General features: G+C 48.6%; 1 protein-coding gene across 2 annotated transcripts in view; it reads left to right on the top strand.

Annotated features, from left to right (window-relative positions):
• gpc6b (glypican 6b) overlaps positions 1-17036 on the top strand; it is a 31157-nt gene that overhangs the window by 7698 nt on the left and 6423 nt on the right. Inside the window, exons 3-8 of one of the 2 annotated variants that reach the window (XM_072686715.1) lie at positions 137-295; positions 3082-3473; positions 5246-5411; positions 10262-10392; positions 11035-11178; positions 11694-11723. In XM_072686715.1, coding sequence (XP_072542816.1) covers positions 137-295; positions 3082-3473; positions 5246-5411; positions 10262-10392; positions 11035-11178; positions 11694-11723 — 1022 coding nt within the window. The remainder of the gene's footprint in view (positions 1-136; positions 296-3081; positions 3474-5245; positions 5412-10261; positions 10393-11034; positions 11179-11693; positions 11724-17036) is intronic. The other variant, XM_072686716.1, reaches the window with a different exon arrangement.

The raw sequence follows: 17036 nt of genomic DNA, 5'->3' as shown, positions 1-17036 counted from the left end.
GTCACTCTGTGCTCCTGAATTGGGTCACTGTGTGTCAGTGGTTCTGAACTCTGTCTGAGAGCCGCTCTGAAGCTCAGTGTTTTGCTGAACATTAGTTCGGCTGGTCTGATAAACGTGACGCCCTTGTGTGTTTCAGGTGATCATCTGCAGGTGTGTGTACAGGAGAGGACCTGCTGTACGCTGGCAGTGGAGGTGAAGCTCACAGAGAGGAGTAAACATGAGTTGGAGAAGCTCGTGGACGAGGCCAGCGAAGACCTGAGGAACACCTTCGTGTCCAGACATAAAAGGTTTGACGGTGAGATTCCTGCTCTCATGTTCGGACACACACAGTTGGAGGAGCATCCTCCCTCCTCACTTTATTTACGGCAGGATTTCCTCCAGGACTGAAAGGATGGAGTGACCATGGGGTCTTCATTCAAAATTTCTTATTAAAAATGACCCAGAAAATGTTTTGGCTCTTAAACGAAACACAAAAAAGTGACCAAAAATGACCCAGAAAAAGAAAACCTGCTCCACCTTTAGCTGCTCTGATGCAGAGATGCTGAACGCTGTCCAGGTTCCAGATCAGTTAGAGGTGCTACTCTGGGAGCGTTCCTAATAATGCTTAATCTTAGCGAGCTTTAAGGTCAGTTTTAAGGTGTTCAGTCCGCCTCTGCATCTGCTCTGGAAAAGTCCCGCTCTCATTATCACGCTTTCAATAACTGGTTTGAAAAACATTAGAGTCCTACCTGCTTCATATCAACAGGCGCACAATTAACCCAGTTTATTCCAAATTGACAGATGATCTGCACTTCAATCACGTTCAGGTGTCTGTGTCCTGTGAGTGAATGTGCTTGGTGTTGGATAGCGTCTGTGATGCTATGACTTATTCTATAATAAATCTTGATTGAATTTCTGTTCTACATTTTAAGAGCACTTGGTGTTACGGATGTTTCGGGAAGCCCACCCTGATTCTGTAGGTCTCTTTTAGTTTTTCTAGAAAAAAACAGAAGTCACTGAGGGTTCTGTGGACACAGAAGAAGCCAGGCCTCGAAGTACGCTGTGCATTGTGTATTCCAGCTGGATGATCATTGTAGTCAGGGCTGATTAGTGAAGTGACTCGTTAAGCTAAGCTGTACAATTCTCCAAAGTGTTGTTTAATATTTTTAATAACTTGAGATCCTCATGTGAAGTGACTCTGATTGTCAGTAGAAACATCAGCAGCCAAACTCCACTTTGTTCCTCCAGCAGTAACTGTCCAAACTCAGCCTTTTAACTTCTATGTGACGTACCAGAAAGGCGCTGTTCACAAATCCATGTCTTTAATGGTTTGATGGCAGTGAGCTCAACTGATTTGCTTCCTCTGAGGAATCATTTATTTCTGGGAAGTTACTTATCTAGGACATCGCACTACCTTCTCACTTTCAGCAAACACATAGAATATTCATAGTTCAGATCCTCATTAAAGTGATGTCTGCAAGGCTTTTTTGACGAAAAATTATCCGTCATCATTACGAATGCTGAGACCTCCGAATAACCGTCAGGGCCTCACTGGTATGCTAATTTAGCTGATGCAGATTAGATTAAATCAACAGCAATGTTTCACACGTTTGTTGATTAATGTGCTACAGTGTGAGTTTAAGCTCCAGTGATTTCAGAGCTTCGAGAGGAACTTTGAGGAACTTGGTGGTGTTGAGAACATCGCTGTGCCTCCCGATGCCTCCCGATGCCTCTCTACACTTTTAAAGCTATTCATTAAAGTCAGGGTCTGAAGTTGCTTTTAGTTTTAGCTGTGTGTGTTTTGGGCTTCGTTCACACCACAGGTGGAGGTCCGACCTTTTCGAAATGTGACACAGGTGTGTGATCTGTGTGGCAGCGTGAACGATTTTCAGTTCCGATTTGGGTCACTTTCATATGTGGTACTGAAACTTCCGCACACCTGTTCAGTTCCGTCGGCTGAACACCGCCTGGCAGCACCATGTGATCCACGGGCTCTTCAGCAGCCCGGAGCTCAGGGACCAGCCATTGAATAATTCACCAGGTGTCAGGACAGATCTTCCGTTCAGTGTGTGACACACTTCCTCAGCCATCGTGGCGGACCGGCTGAAGTGCGGCGGAGCGGCTCGGGGCCAGGGCTGTTTCATCGTGTCGGAGCTAATCAGTGTCAGGAGTGTGTAGGTTTTCCGATATTAACTACTCAGTACTCAGTTAAAGGGTTCTTTCTTTCCTATAGAGAACCATCCCAACGAAGAACTGTTGGAACCTTACTGCAGAACCTCATAGTGTGAGTAAGTACCTGCTTAGAACCCAAAGTGAGTCCTGGTGGTCAGTGTGTGTTTGAGTCACTCTCTAGAACACAGTTGTTTGCTCGACACACCCTGCAGCTCCTCCTGCAGCTCCTCCTGCAGCTCCTCAGGACAGCAGGAATAATTAGTTCATTATTAATGAGTGTTAATTAAGGCGGAGTAGCTGATATCCCGTTTTTGATGGCTTCTCCCTGGAGTACAGCATCAAGAGGAACGTGCCGCTCTCTGAATAATTAAACACAGTTTTGGACATCGGAATTAAAATAGATCAAAGTGTTCATGTGATCCGACTGCGGGAATAAAGATACCGGAGGAAACGTGGGATAATCAGCTATAGAAACAGATGTAGCAGCAAAACCTGATTATTTAAAACCAAAGTAAATAGAAATGAATCAGAACCGCCTCTGAAACAGCAGCAACAGCCCTCAGATCTTCAGTCATTAATTACTGTTTAATTATCCAGTAGAATGAAGATATAGTCCTTATGTGACCTTACTGTTACATCAACACCATCGCACACACACACACACACACACACAGCCAGATTATCTCAAGACTTAATTCACAGTTTTGGGGCTTTGGTGCTCAGCGGTTAGAGCTCCGGGCTGTTGATGACAGGGTTGTGGGTTCGATACCCGGGCTCGGCAAGCTGCCACTGTTGGGCCCTTAAGCAAGGCCTTTCACCCTCTCTGCTCCTCCCTTTTTACATGGATTAAGGAAATTGAGGAAACCTTCAGCAGCTCTGGATCGAACGTTTTGACACTTCTATTAAAGTGTCTCTCCTGTCTCTGGGCAGAGTTCTTCCTGGAGCTGCTGGAGAACACGGAACGCTCTCTCAACGAGATGTTCGTGAGAACATACGGAAAGCCCTACATGCAGAATGCAGAGGTGTTCCAAGGTCTGTTCTCCGAGCTGAAGCGGTACTACACAGGTGGGAACGTCAACCTGGAGGAGATGTTGAACGACTTTTGGACGCGTCTGCTGGAGAGGATGTTCCAGCTGCTGAACTCACAGTACCTCATCACCGACGACTACCTGGAGTGCATCAGCAAATACATGGACCAGCTGAAGCCCTTCGGGGACGTGCCCAAGAAGCTGAAGTCTCAGGTGACCCGCGCCTTCCTCGCTGCCAGGACCTTCGTACAGGGTCTGATGGTGGGACGCGAAGTGGCCAACAGGGTCTCAAAGGTCAGCTCGGCTCCACCGCTCTTTACTGGTTTTCTTTATTTCAGAATCTGTAAATCATAAACGTAAAGTTTTACTGTAAAGGATCCAAAACAGAAAATGCCTCAAAAACAGGACCACAATTCAGTTTATTCACTATTAGATGTTTAATAAAGTCCTCTTTTTGGGAACGAGGCGGGGAGTTGGGATGAGGTGGAGAGTTGGGGATGAGGTGGGGAGTTGGGATGAGGTGGAGAGTTGGGGATGAGGTGGAGAGTTGGGGATGAGGCGGGGAATTGGGATTAGGTGGAGAGTTGGGCATTAGGTGGAGAGTTGGGGATGAGGCGGGGAGTTGGGGAGTTGGGGATGAGGTGGGGAGTTGGGGATGAGGCGGGGAGTTGGGGATGAGGCGGGGAATTGGGATTAGGTGGAGAGTTGGAGATTAGGTGGAGAGTTGGGGATGAGGCGGGGAGTTGGGGAGTTGGGGATGATTCGGGGAGTTGGGGATGAGGTGGAGAGTTGGGGATGAGGCGGGGAGTTGGGGATTAGGTGGAGAGTTGGGGATGAGGTGGAGAGTTGGGGATGAGGCGGGGAGTTGGGGATGAGGCGGGGAGTTGGGGATTAGGTGGAGAGTTGGGGATGAGGTGGGGAGTTGGGGATTAGGTGGAGAGTTGTGGATTAGGTGGAGAGTTGGGGATGAGTTTTGGAGTTGGGGATGAGTTTTGGAGTTGGGGATGAGGCGGGGAATTGGGATTAGGTGGAGAGTTGGGCATTAGGTGGAGAGTTGGGGATGAGGCGGGGAGTTGGGGAGTTGGGGATGAGGTGGGGAGTTGGGGATGAGGCGGGGAGTTGGGGAGTTGGGGATGAGGCGGGGAATTGGGATTAGGTGGAGAGTTGGAGATTAGGTGGAGAGTTGGGGATGAGGCGGGGAGTTGGGGAGTTGGGGATGAGGCGGGGAGTTGGGGATGAGGTGGAGAGTTGGGGATGAGGCGGGGAGTTGGGGATTAGGTGGAGAGTTGGGGATGAGGTGGAGAGTTGGGGATGAGGCGGGGAGTTGGGGATGAGGCGGGGAGTTGGGGATTAGGTGGAGAGTTGTGGATTAGGTGGAGAGTTGGGGATGAGTTTTGGAGTTGGGGATGAGGTGGAGAGTTGGGGATGAGTTTGGGAGTTGGGGATGAGGTGGAGAGTTGGGGATGAGGCAGGGAGTTGGGGATGAGGTGGAGAGTTGGGGATGAGTTTGGGAGTTGGGGATGAGGTGGAGAGTTGGGGATGAGGCAGGGAGCTGTGGATTAGGTGGAGAGTTGGGGATGAGTTTGGGAGTTGGGGATGAGGTGCAGAGTTGGGGATGAGTTTGGGAGTTGGGGATGAGGTGGAGAGTTGGGGATGAGGCAGGGAGTTGTGGATTAGGTGCAGAGTTGGGGATGAGTTTGGGAGTTGGGGATGAGGTGGAGAGTTGGGGATGAGGCAGGGAGTTGTGGATTAGGTGGAGAGTTGGGGATGAGTTTGGGAGTTGGGGATGAGGTGGAGAGTTGGGGATGAGGCAGGGAGTTGTGGATTAGGTGGAGAGTTGGGGATGAGTTTGGGAGTTGGGGATGAGGTGAAGAGTTGGGGATGAGGCAGGGAGTTGTGGATTAGGTGGAGAGTTGGGGATGAGTTTGGGAGTTGGGGATGAGAGAGATAAAAATGAGAGTAGATCTAATTTCATTTGTATGGAGCATTATGTGTGTGTGTATGTTTGATGCTTAAGTGTACCGCAGTGTTTGCTCCTGTTTACTCTCTGTCCACTCTGTCTGCAGGTTAGCTTTAGCATGGCATGCGTTAAGGCCATCACTAGGATGCTCTACTGCCCATCATGTCAAGGAATGACCGCCGCCAAACCCTGCAGGACCTACTGCCTAAACGTGCTGAAGGGCTGTCTGGTGAACCAGGCTGATGTGGACCCGGAGTGGACAAACTACATTGGTAAGAACCTCCTTCAGGCAGCCCTTGGATATTAATGGGAGCGAACTGGAGAACCCTTATTGCTCTGACAGTGTCTCTCAGCGTCTCTCAGTGTCTGTCAGTGTCTCTCAGTGTCTGTCAGCGTTTCTCAGTGTCTGTCATTGTCTCTCAGTGTCTGTCAGTGTCTCTCAGTGTCTTTCAGTGACTCTCAGCATCTCTCAGTTTCTCTCAGTGTCTATTAGTGTCTATCAGTGTCTCTCAGCGTCACTCAGTGTCTGTCAGTGTCTTACAGCATCTCTCAGTGTCTGTCAGCTTTACTCAGTGTCTCTCGGTGTCTCTTAGTGTCTATCAGTGTCTGTCATCGTCTTTCAGTGTCTCTCAGTGTCTCTGTGTCTTTCAGTGTCTATCAGCGTCTTTCAGTGTCTGTCAATGTCTCTCAGTGTCTATCAGCGTTTCTCAGTGTCTCTCAGTGTCTCTCAGCGTCTCTCAGTGTCTGTCAATGTCTCTCATTGTCTATCAGCATTTCTCAGTGTCTCTCAGTGTCTCTTAGTGTCTCTCAGTGTCTGTCAATGTCTCTCATTGTCTATCAGCATTTCTCAGTGTCTCTCAGTGTCTCTCAGTGTCTCTTAGTGTCTCTCAGTGTCTCTCAGCATCACTCAGTGTCTGTCAGTGTCTATCAGCATCTCTCAGTGTCTGTCAGCGTTTCTCAGTGTCTCTCAGTGTCTCTCAGCGTCTCTCAGTGTCTGTCAATGTCTCTCATTGTCTATCAGCATTTCTCAGTGTCTCTTAGTGTCTCTTAGTGTCTCTCAGTGTCTCTCAGCATCACTCAGTGTCTGTCAGTGTCTATCAGCATCTCTCAGTGTCTGTCAGCGTTTCTCAGTGTCTCTCAGTGTCTCTTGGTGTCTCTTGGTGTCTCTTAGGGTCTATCAGTGTCTCTCAGTGTCTGTCATCGTCTCTCAGTGTCTATCTGCGTCTCTCAGTGTCTGTCATCATCTCTTAGTGTCTCTCGGTGTCTCTCTGCGTCTCTCAGTGTCTATCTGCGTCTCTCAGTGTCTGACATCGTCTCTCAGTGTCTCTCGGTGTCTCTCTGCGTCTGCGTCTCTCGAGTTGGGGATGAGGTGGGGAGTTGGGGATGAGGCAGGGAGTTGGGGATGAGGTGGAGAGTTGGGGATGAGGCGGGGAGTTGGAGATGAGGTGGAGAGTTGGGGATGAGGTGGGGAGTTGGGGATGAGGTGGGGAGTTGGGGATGAGGCGGGGAGTTGGGGATGAGGTGGGGAGTTGGGATGAGGTGGAGAGTTGGGGATGAGGTGGGGAGTTGGGATGAGGTGGAGAGTTGGGGATGAGGTGGAGAGTTGGGGATGAGGCGGGGAATTGGGATTAGGTGGAGAGTTGGGCATTAGGTGGAGAGTTGGGGATGAGGCGGGGAGTTGGGGAGTTGGGGATGAGGTGCGGAGTTGGGGATAAGGCGGGGAGTTGGGGAGTTGGGGATGAGGTGGGGAGTTGGGGATAAGGCGGGGAGTTGGGGAGTTGGGGATGAGGCGGGGAGTTGGGGATGAGGTGCGGAGTTGGGGATAAGGCGGGGAGTTGGGGAGTTGGGGATGAGGCGGGGAGTTGGGGAGTTGGGGATGAGGCGGGGAGTTGGGGATGAGGCGGGGAATTGGGATTAGGTGGAGAGTGTCTCAGTGTCTCACGGTGTCTCACGGTGTCTATCAGTGTCCTTCAGTGTCTGTCATCATGTCTCAGTGTCTTTCAGCATCTCTCAGTATCTCTCAGGAACTTAAGTTAACGGCTTTTCCAAGACAGATTTGGGCTCGTTAGTGTGATCATGTATAATTAATGGGTGTTGTCCTTCGCGCGGCCCTTTCTCGCCCTGCTGTTACCAGACCCACATCGACCCGGTTTGCTCATCTCTTTTCAATCGTATGATTTGTTTCACTGCGTAACAGGAGCTCACCCCAACCCCCACCATTCATCACAACTCAAACCCCAACATTTCCTGTGAGCTACAGACACACACACATACACACACGCTGTTGAGATCCACTCAGTGACCTTATACAGTGTGAGGAGTGTGTGTCTCATTTATTCAAAAAGAGGAATTCAGCTAAACTCTTTCTTGCAGATTTTTGAGCGTGTACTGGTGTGAGCTGGTCTGTTCTGGTTTGTACTGGTGTTCTGGTGTTTACTGGTCTGTAATGGTGTGAGCTGGTAAGTGTACTGATAAACAGATCTGTGTTTATTTCAGGTGATCCAGGTGGTCCTGCTGGCAGGTGTGCTGAGTTTAAGATAAAAGGCATTTTCCCACCTGCAGCCTACCTGCCCTGTACCCGACCCTTCACCCCACAGAGACAAGTGTAAATGGGTTTATAATGGCTGTGTGCCGCAGACTGGGTCTTGGGCCTTATTTTATCAGTTGGCACACAGAGTTAAACAAACTCTCACTGCGTTTCTGGAGCAGCTGTGAGCCCCCCACCCACACACACACACACACACAATCACACACTAACCCTCCTACTAATGACTTACAGCTGTGCTGAGAGGAAAAGACATTGCAACACACACACAAACACACACACAGGACTGCTGAAGACACTTAATAAATAGTTAATGACAAGTCATGTTACTTTGTGGGGTTTTGGGGGGATTGGTTGGGTTTGGGGGGGATTGGTGGGGTTTCCTGGGGTTTGGTGGGGTTTTGAGGGGATTTGTGGGGTTTGGTGGGTTTTTGGGGGGATTTGTGGGGGTTTGGGTGGTTTGGTGGGGTTTAGTGGGGTTTTGGGGGGACTGGTGGGGTTTTGGGTTTTTTAGGAGATTGGTTGGGTTTTGGGGGATTGGTGGAGTTTAGTGGAGTTTGGTGGGGATTGGTGGGGTTTACTGGGGTTTGGTGGGATTTTAGGGTTTTTTGGGGGGATTGGTGGGGTTTACTGGGGTTTGGAGGAGTTTTGGGGGGACTGGTGTTTTTTTTTGGGTTTTTTTGAGGAGATTGGTTGAGTTTTGGGGGGATTTGGGGGGCATTTTTGGTTCCCCAAAGCACTGTGTTTAACGAAGAGAGTGTTTGCCTGATCTCTGAAGGTTCTGTACAGGTTCTTTCCATAACCTTTACATTGTGTGGAGGTTCATTAAACGTATAAATAAGCTCTAAAAAGCACTTTTGTTTTGAGTCTTAAGTTCTGGGACACTGAGTCTCTCCCCTGGTTCTGAGATGCTGATCTGGATCTAAGTCTCTTGTCTGGTTCTGAGTCTCTTGCTGGGTTATTTGCAGGTTCATGGTGCTGGCAGTGAGGCACCAGGTGGCCTGAATGTGATTGAACTGTCTGAAGCCTTTTTCCTTCAGAACCGTGTTTGGACGGAGCCGCGGCATCTGGCCAGGACGCTGCTGAAATAACTGAGTGGACATGGCAGGGCCACCACTGGTGCTGGTGTGGTCTGCGCCCAACCAGACGCTCTCCATCCAGATGACGTCCGGGGGCTTTGTGGCATTAATTTATTCCCAGAATGCACAGCCTTTCCCTGAGAAACTGCTGTTGACAGGAAAGGAAGGCTTCCTCAGACATATTTGTGGACGGAACTGGCGCTACACCCCTCACCGCGTGGCATTAGGGCAGCCGGGACAGACGTTGCTGGGACAGATGTTGTGTTGTGAGAGCAGTGAGGGAGCAGAGGAGAATTAGCAGAGCTCTGTAGTAACGGGAGCTGAACAGGTGAAGGCTTCTTTATCGGATCATCAGTCCTGGGCCTTTAGAGCTCCTCACAGTGGAGGGGCCGGGGTTAACGGGGGTGGGACTGGTCAGGGTCTGTGTGGGGTGGAATACAGCTGATGTCTCTGGAACAACAGCTCGGTTGGTCACTAACTGCTGACGTGTGTGATGTGGTGTTTGCTGTGGCTGACCACACAGAGGGTTAGTCTCCCTCTAAAAGGAGAGGTCAGCTCTCCTCAGCTGGCCAAAGATGACTCATCCGTTTAAGTTTTTAGGGCTGATATAAAAGGCCGTCCAGCTGTTAGTGGCTCAGCTTCATTCAGGGGTTTGATTTGGGCTCCAGTCTGAGCTGGTCGGCTCTGAATCAGGTTCAGATTCTGAGCTCGGTGCTGCGGGTTCTCGAGCTGAATTTTGTCTGTATTCAGGTTCGGTTCTAAACTCTCGGCTTATCGCTCAACCTCAACTGCTGTCCAGAATTATTCCTCCAAAAGCAAACTGGACCTCAAGTGAAGACATAATCAGACAAATGAAGACCGGGCAGAAATCTGTCCCACTCCCAGGAGCCAGGTTTCCTCTGCATGAACTGAGCTTGAACTTTGCTGAATATGGCAAATATGCTAATGAGACATTATGAGAATTATGAACAGGGTTGTGCAGTGTCCGGCTGACGGGTCACTGCTGGGTCAGAATGCTAGTTATTCACATTCCTGAATGTGTAACAGGAATTTTCCAGGCTGGAATTGAAGCCAGTTTGTGCTCGGGGAGGAGCGCTGTACACAGTTACATTTCTTTTAAGGAAAGAAAATGTCATCAATGTGCTGAAGATCCCTCCCAGAGAACCAGCCTTTAGTCAACCAGTGGTCAGAGTCAAAGTGCGGGTCAACCGCCCCGTCATGGGCCGGTAAAAGGGCTCATCCAAGGATACGGGACCAGTAGTGGAGCAGGATAACCCTTTCCCCTTCCTCAGAAACCGGCTCTTTCCACCTGCCTTACATCTCCACTATACATGTGTACAGTTACAGGCTGAAGTCTGGGCGTCTGTCACAGTTGTGTAATGACCACAGATGGACACTCACTCTCTCTCTCTCCCCCTCCCTTGCTCTCTTTCCCTCACTCTCTATTCCGCTCTCTCTCCCTCTTTCTCTCTCCCTCGATTCCTCTCTGTTTTGATAGATGCCATGCTGCTGGTGACGGAGAGGCTGGAGGGACCCTTCAACATTGAGTCTGTGATGGAGCCAATCGATGTAAAGATCTCAGAGGCCATCATGAATATGCAGGACAAGAGTGTTCAGCTGTCCTACCAAGTATGTTAAACAGAGGGCCGCCCGAGAAATCCTCTTACTGTTTGCCGTCTTCTCTGAGGAAACTCGGAGTTCTATCTTCCGCGGGTTCCTCCGTCCAGAGGCCCTAAGGTCCAAACACTGTTATCTCGGGTTACAGATGTTTGTATATGTGTGTAGTGACTGCTTTGGCCGAGCCCAGTGAGAAACGCGTAGCTCCGAGTGCCTGTTAATCTGCCCCCGTCGTTCTCGCCGCTTCGTTTCGGCCACTAATTGTAGTTTCTTTCCGAGAGGAAACAGGAGAGAGGGGATTAAGCAGCCTGGCACTGCGGGAGGGTTAGAGTCCGGTCAGCTTTAACTGGAATCTGCCACTCCACTTCTTTAATAGTGCGACTTTAACAGTTTGGCCTTCATGTAGCTCTCACTGCTTCCCTCCTTAAATCCCTGAAAATGACATGACTGCTCTCGGTGTGAGGTATTACAGACCCAGCTCACACCGACAGGGGGGCTGCAGTCCTCAGGCGTATTTGGGAACTTCATAGGCAGAGCGAGTGGCGAGTTGTTCACGCTCTGGAATGCGAAGCTTGTTTTCCTTCCTCGGATCTTCTGAGGAAACCCGATATCTCGACTGGATGTGGAGGACGTGTCCACTCTGTCTAATTGCAGGTTTTTCAAGGCTGTGGTCAGCCCAAGTCGTCGGGATCGAGCAGGTCTGCCCGCGGCGTCTCAGACGTTTTCAGCGCCCGCTTCAGGCCCTACAGCCCAGAGGAGCTGCCCACCACTGCCGCAGGCACCAGCCTGGACCGTCTGGTAAGGAGGGGGTAAACCCTGGTGTACCTCAGCACACACACACACACACACACACACACACTCTTCTGAAGCATACAGACTGCACTGGTTGACCTCGGCAGGCATTCTGACCTTGTTGTCCCTCGCCGTTACATCGGCCTTCTCTGTGGATGTGTGTTAGAGACGGGTTCTCTCCGTCTCGCGCTGGCCCAGGAGAAATGTTCTCGAGCTGCTTGGACTCCTCCGCCGGTGTTTGTTTCAGATCTGAACGTGAGGCCGGCTGAATGCGATACATGCCGGCTTGTTTGCCTCTGGTTGCATCTGCTGATTTCTCAAATTTGGGAATTCCAAGCAGATCGAAACGAGATGACCTTGATGCCGAGGTCACCAGTGTAGACATGAGACGCAGTTCTTCAGGAAGGACCTTCACAGTCTTCACTGCTCTCAGATTGAAGTGTAATATCAGTGTACAGACTTCGGTTCCGCTGTTCCCTCTTTTCTCTAATTCCTCGCTCTTGTTTTGAACGCTGCTCCAGAGGACTGTGTGGAAGGCCATGCAGCACAGCGTAAGACCCTCTAACTCCTCTACCCCCGCCTGCAGTGTGTGTGTAGACTCGTGTTCATAACGGTGCAGAGTGTTCTTCTGCTCCTTTTGTTTTTCTTCAATAATAATAACGGGTTCTAGATACTGGGTTCTAAACCTGCTCTCTCTCTCTCAGTTCAGTTCAGGTTGGCTGTATTGGAATGACTGTCTCAACAACAATGTTGCCAAAGCACACAAAATTACATCTGAACAAAATATCAAAAATAAAATTAACAAAATAATAGATATAATGTAATATATTAATAATAATATATAATAATCAGCTAATAATAAACAGGTATTAACTATTAACTACTGTCCTTCAGGCGGTGGCATGTTGTCACATGTTTGGTGGTGAGAGACGCAGTTTTGCCTTCGCCGAGGAAAATTCCTCATTTTCCATTTTCAGTCAGATGTTCAGATTTGGGTGGAGGTTCTTCAGGGTTTCTCTGATGATGTTGAATGTTGGGCAGTGAAAGAGGAAGTGCAGCTCTGTCTGGACCTCACCGCTCTCACACTGACCACACACACTCTCTCCTCTATGGGCAGCAGGACTGTCTGTATCTGCCCATCTCTACGGTCAGGCTGTGGTCACTGAGGGTGAAGAGATACTCCGCTAATTTATACTCTCTGTTTAGAGCCTGATAGCACTTTAATTTAGACTGGGTTCTAGTGTAGTTGTCCCAGTGTTCTAGATAGTCTGATTTGCTCTATCTCCCTCTCACTCTCTCCCCTCCTCTCACTCCCTCTGTCTCTCTCTCTGTCTCTCTCTCTCCTCTCTCTCTCTCCTCTCTCTCTGTCTCTCTCTCTCCCCTCTCTCTCTCTCTGTTACTCTCTCTGTCACTCTCTCCTCTTTCACTCTCACTCTCTCTCTCTCCTCTCTCCCCTCCTCTCTCTCTCACTCACTCTCTCCCCTTCTCTGTCACTCACTGTCTCTCTCTCTCTCCTCTCTCCCTGTCACTCTCTCTCCCCTCTCTCTCTCCTCTCTCTCTGTCACTCTCTCTCCCCTCTCTCTCTCTCTGTCACTCTCTCCTCTTTCACTCTCACTCTCTCTCTCTCCTCTCTCACTCTCTCCCCTCCTCTCTCTCTCTCACTCACTCTCTCCCCTTCTCTGTCACTCACTGTCTCTCTCTCTCTGTCTCTCTCTCTCTCTCTCTCTCTCTCTCTCTCCGTCACTCTCTCTGTCTCTCTTTCTCCTCTCTCTCTCTGTCACTCTCTCTCCTCTCTCTGTCACTCTCTGTCACTCTCTCCCCTATTTCACTCTCACTCTCTCTCTCTCTCTCTCTCCGTCACTCTCTCTCTCTCTCTGAGACAGCAAACACTCTCTATGAGAGAAAGTGTACTGTGTATGAGAGGGTGTAGTGTCCTAATCCTAATCCTGATCTCAATCCTAATCCTTATTCTGATCCTGATCTCAATCCTGATCCTGATCTCAATCCTAATCCTGATCCTGATCTCAATCCTGATCTCATTCCTAATCCTAATCCTGATCTCAAGCCTAATCCTGATCCTGATCTCAATCCTAATCCTGATCCTGATCTCAATCCTAATCCTAATCCTGATCTCAATCCTGATCCTGATCTCAATCCTAATCCTAATCCTGATCTCAATCCTGATCCTGATCTCAATCCTAATCCTAATCCTGATCTCAATCCTAATCCTGATCCTGATCTCAATCCTAATCCTTATTCTGATCCTGATCTCAATCCTGATCCTGATCTCAATCCTAATCCTAATCCTGATCTCAATCCTGATCCTGATCTCAATTCTAATCCTGATCCTGATCTCAATCCTAATCCTGATCCTGATCTCAATCCTGATCCTGATCTCAATCCTAATCCTGATCCTGATCTCAATCCTGATCCTGATCTCAATCCTAATCCTGATCTCAATCCTAATCCTGATCCTGATCTCAATCCTAATCCTTATTCTGATCCTGATCTCAATCCTGATCCTGATCTCAATCCTAATCCTGATCCTGATCTCAATCCTGATCCTGATCTCAATCCTAATCCTAATCCTGATCTCAATCCTGATCCTGATCTCAATTCTAATCCTGATCCTGATCTCAATCCTGATCCTGATCTCAATCCTAATCCTGATCCTGAATTCAATTCTAATCCTGATCCTGATCTCAATCCTAAACCTAATCCGGATCCTGATCTCAATCCTGATCGTAATTCTAATCCTGATCTCAATCCTGATCCTGATCCTGATCCGGTCCGGTGTAATCCAGTGTTTGCAGCAGCAGCAGAGGGAGGAGAGGGAGCAGACAGTAGAGCATCCGTGGAGCCGAGCCTCAGGATCCGTCTGAAAGCGGAGCTACATCAGCTGTGTTGACTTCATCCTCGGGGCGGTTTGGGCATTACGCAATAAACGGGTCTTGATTTGTGCAACGTGAGATGCAGGGATCCATTATAGCGAGCGCTCGGAGCCCGGACGGACTCCGCACCGGAGGGGTGGGAATGAAACGCGGTGTCCTCTGATTGCATCTCGGAGTCTCTCTCTGCCTCTAATGTGGCGCCTCACAGGGAGCATGAAACACAACACCGAGGCCCTGAGACTCCCATTATCTCTCCGTTCTGCACTCAGAGCTCGTTTTGAAATCATTGTTTGTTGTTTGTTTGTTTGTTTGTTTGTTGTGGTTAATTGAACTTGCGCTGTTGCTCGTCTGGAACTGGGAGACCTGGCTTGGGAGGCGTTTCACTGCTATTTGGAAGGAAAAGGGAAGAAGGGGATAATAAGTAGAGTGTGCTTTTCCAGAAGCCTCTATTTTTATTCCCTGGCACGCTGTAACGTCAGTTTGTTCTTTTTAAGGACCTTTATTTATTTGTTTAGGCCCGAGCCAGACGGTCATTCCATGTTGTTTCTGCAAATTCCAGCAGCGTAATTATCGCTGTGAGGAGAACCACACCAACATCAACAGGACAGGCTCGGATAGGTTTGTGTTTATGTTCAGCATATTTCTGCTGCGCTAATTGAGGGGCAGCCTGGACCCAAATTATTATTCATACACAGCTCAAACCTGACAGCTCCCGTTGTCCGGCGGCCCAGCTGTCCGTGCCTGGAGAGCTGCTCCGAATTCAGAGGTTTTTTAAAGGATTATTTAAGATGATCTGGAGCCTTGTTTGTTCATTTTGGGATTAAGGATTAAGGACTAACACTGCAGTCTTCACTGCCTGAGACCCATCAGGTCAGGATCCTTCTCTGCGGAGAGAAGGTGAAGACGTAATTATAATAATAATAAAAATAATAAAAATAATAACAAAATCACACACACAATCTACAGGAGACAGATTTAAGATTTTATACCCCAGTGAAGGAATTCTAATGTAATAATAAGAGACTAGTGACCAGTGCAGCTTTCCACCTCTCTGTCTTGTCTTTGTTAGAACTGGTGCTGCTGTGTTCTGTTTCAGTTGGTCTCTCTGTTTTTTTGTGCTGCTTATGACATACTGACAGGTTCTCCTCAATGTTCTGGGATAAACAAGGCTGACCCTCCACTACGCTCCACAGAACTCCACCTGGTAATGGGATATAAAGAGGCATGTAGGAGAGAGCAGAATCCAGAGTTCCACACAGGTTCCAGACTCCAGATGTTCTGTGATGTTGGAAAGGTTTGCTGATCAGTTTAGAACCCAGTATCAGAATCTCCATTTTTTCTTGATGAAGATGTTCCTGGGAGATCCACTGAGAAAAATGTAGACATACAGCTTGGTGGAAGTGCTTGCAGCCCTGGAGTAAACACTCGCCTCCAAAGCCAAAGAGCATGACCACAGTTCACGCTGACCCACAGGGTGGGTTCCACACCACGTTTTAGTAGATGTGACCGCACACAGCAACACAACAAAAAATATCTCCAGAACCGAACAGTGGTCAGTGACCACTAGTTGGAAACATCTGGGACACCAAACATTTTTTTCTGCCATTCTTTCTACAAGTCTCCAGATCTTCAGACTCGGTTCTTTCTCTGGACATGTTGTTCTTGCAGTGGACAACTCTGCTACAGGTTTTCCCTCCAACCCAAACCCAATCCCTCATTCGGCTAATCAGGCACGTCTGACACCTGGCAGTAACTCGGTGGAGCAGAATGGAACAGGAAATAGCAGCCTAAGTTCATCCGTGTGGATTAAGGCTGGAGGTGAAGCCTGCAGAAGGTGCCTCTTCAGGAAGAGGGTTGGAGAGCACTGTGTTATTGAGTGGTTTTGTATGGTGGAGAACATCTCAGTGATGAACTCTGCATTATTTTATATGGTTTTCATGATGGGGGGAGCGAGCTGGACAAACTCTGTGGGACAGTGTGGAACCCTGGAATTGTATTACACCAAACTGTGACCCTGAACATAAGCCAGTTCAGATAGTGTTCAGGAGTGAAGTCTGGGTGAAATCCATCCTAACCCTTCCTGACTATCAAACATCTAAAAAATACAGTCGAGTAAACTGAGAAATGACCTGCACCTCGTGGTCAGTGTGGTCAGTGTGGTTAAATATATAATATCACTCCACCTTTGAGAACTGCTGAGGCTCATGCTCTACTCCTGGATGCTTGGTCACACCAGAGCTTACTAACTTAATAATGCACTAGACAGGCAGTTGTCCTCAACACATTCTGATCTGTCCATCAGATTTAGAACCCATACAGGAACCTGCAGACTCCGAACTGAAGCCAGAAACTAAATTCTACAACTGACTTTTACCTTCCTGTCATTAGTAAGTGTGTTAATTCTGCGCTCTGAAGCAGGACAGTGTCTTTTTATGATCCTCGTGGGCGAGATTGATTCGGAACGGAGGGAATTGGTCTGTGAGGGAACTTGAGCAGATCACCCCTCTGAGACTGAAGCCATTAGGAGGTAATTACGCACCTCCTGCTTTCATCTTTTCGTTTTCTGATCTATTTTGAGCTCAGTGGGAGACTTTTAGAGTGGATGGTAAATAAATGTATGAGAATTTCACTCTCACTTATTTCCATGGCTTTTACATTTTTAACAGATGCCTGTGTTCAACACACACCGCCTCTCTGGAGTCTCAGACCTGAGGAATCACAAGGATGTGTAATTAGGGCGGATTTGTCTTTGGGACGAATGTGTGTGAGGGATGTGTGTGTGAGGGATGTGTGTGTGAGAGGGAATTCTCTCTCTGAGCTCTGGTTGTTGAGGTTGTTGTTGTTCATGTTTGACAAAAATGTGGTGGTCAGCACTCACTGCCAGCAGAATAACTGTTCACACCACTGATCACATCACTGATCACACTACTGATCACATCACTGATCACACTACTGATCACATCACTGATCACA

This window comes from Salminus brasiliensis, chromosome 8 (genome assembly GCF_030463535.1).
Source record: "Salminus brasiliensis chromosome 8, fSalBra1.hap2, whole genome shotgun sequence".
Lineage (NCBI taxonomy): Eukaryota > Metazoa > Chordata > Actinopteri > Characiformes > Bryconidae > Salminus > Salminus brasiliensis.
This window is presented reverse-complemented; position numbering and strand designations above follow the sequence as displayed.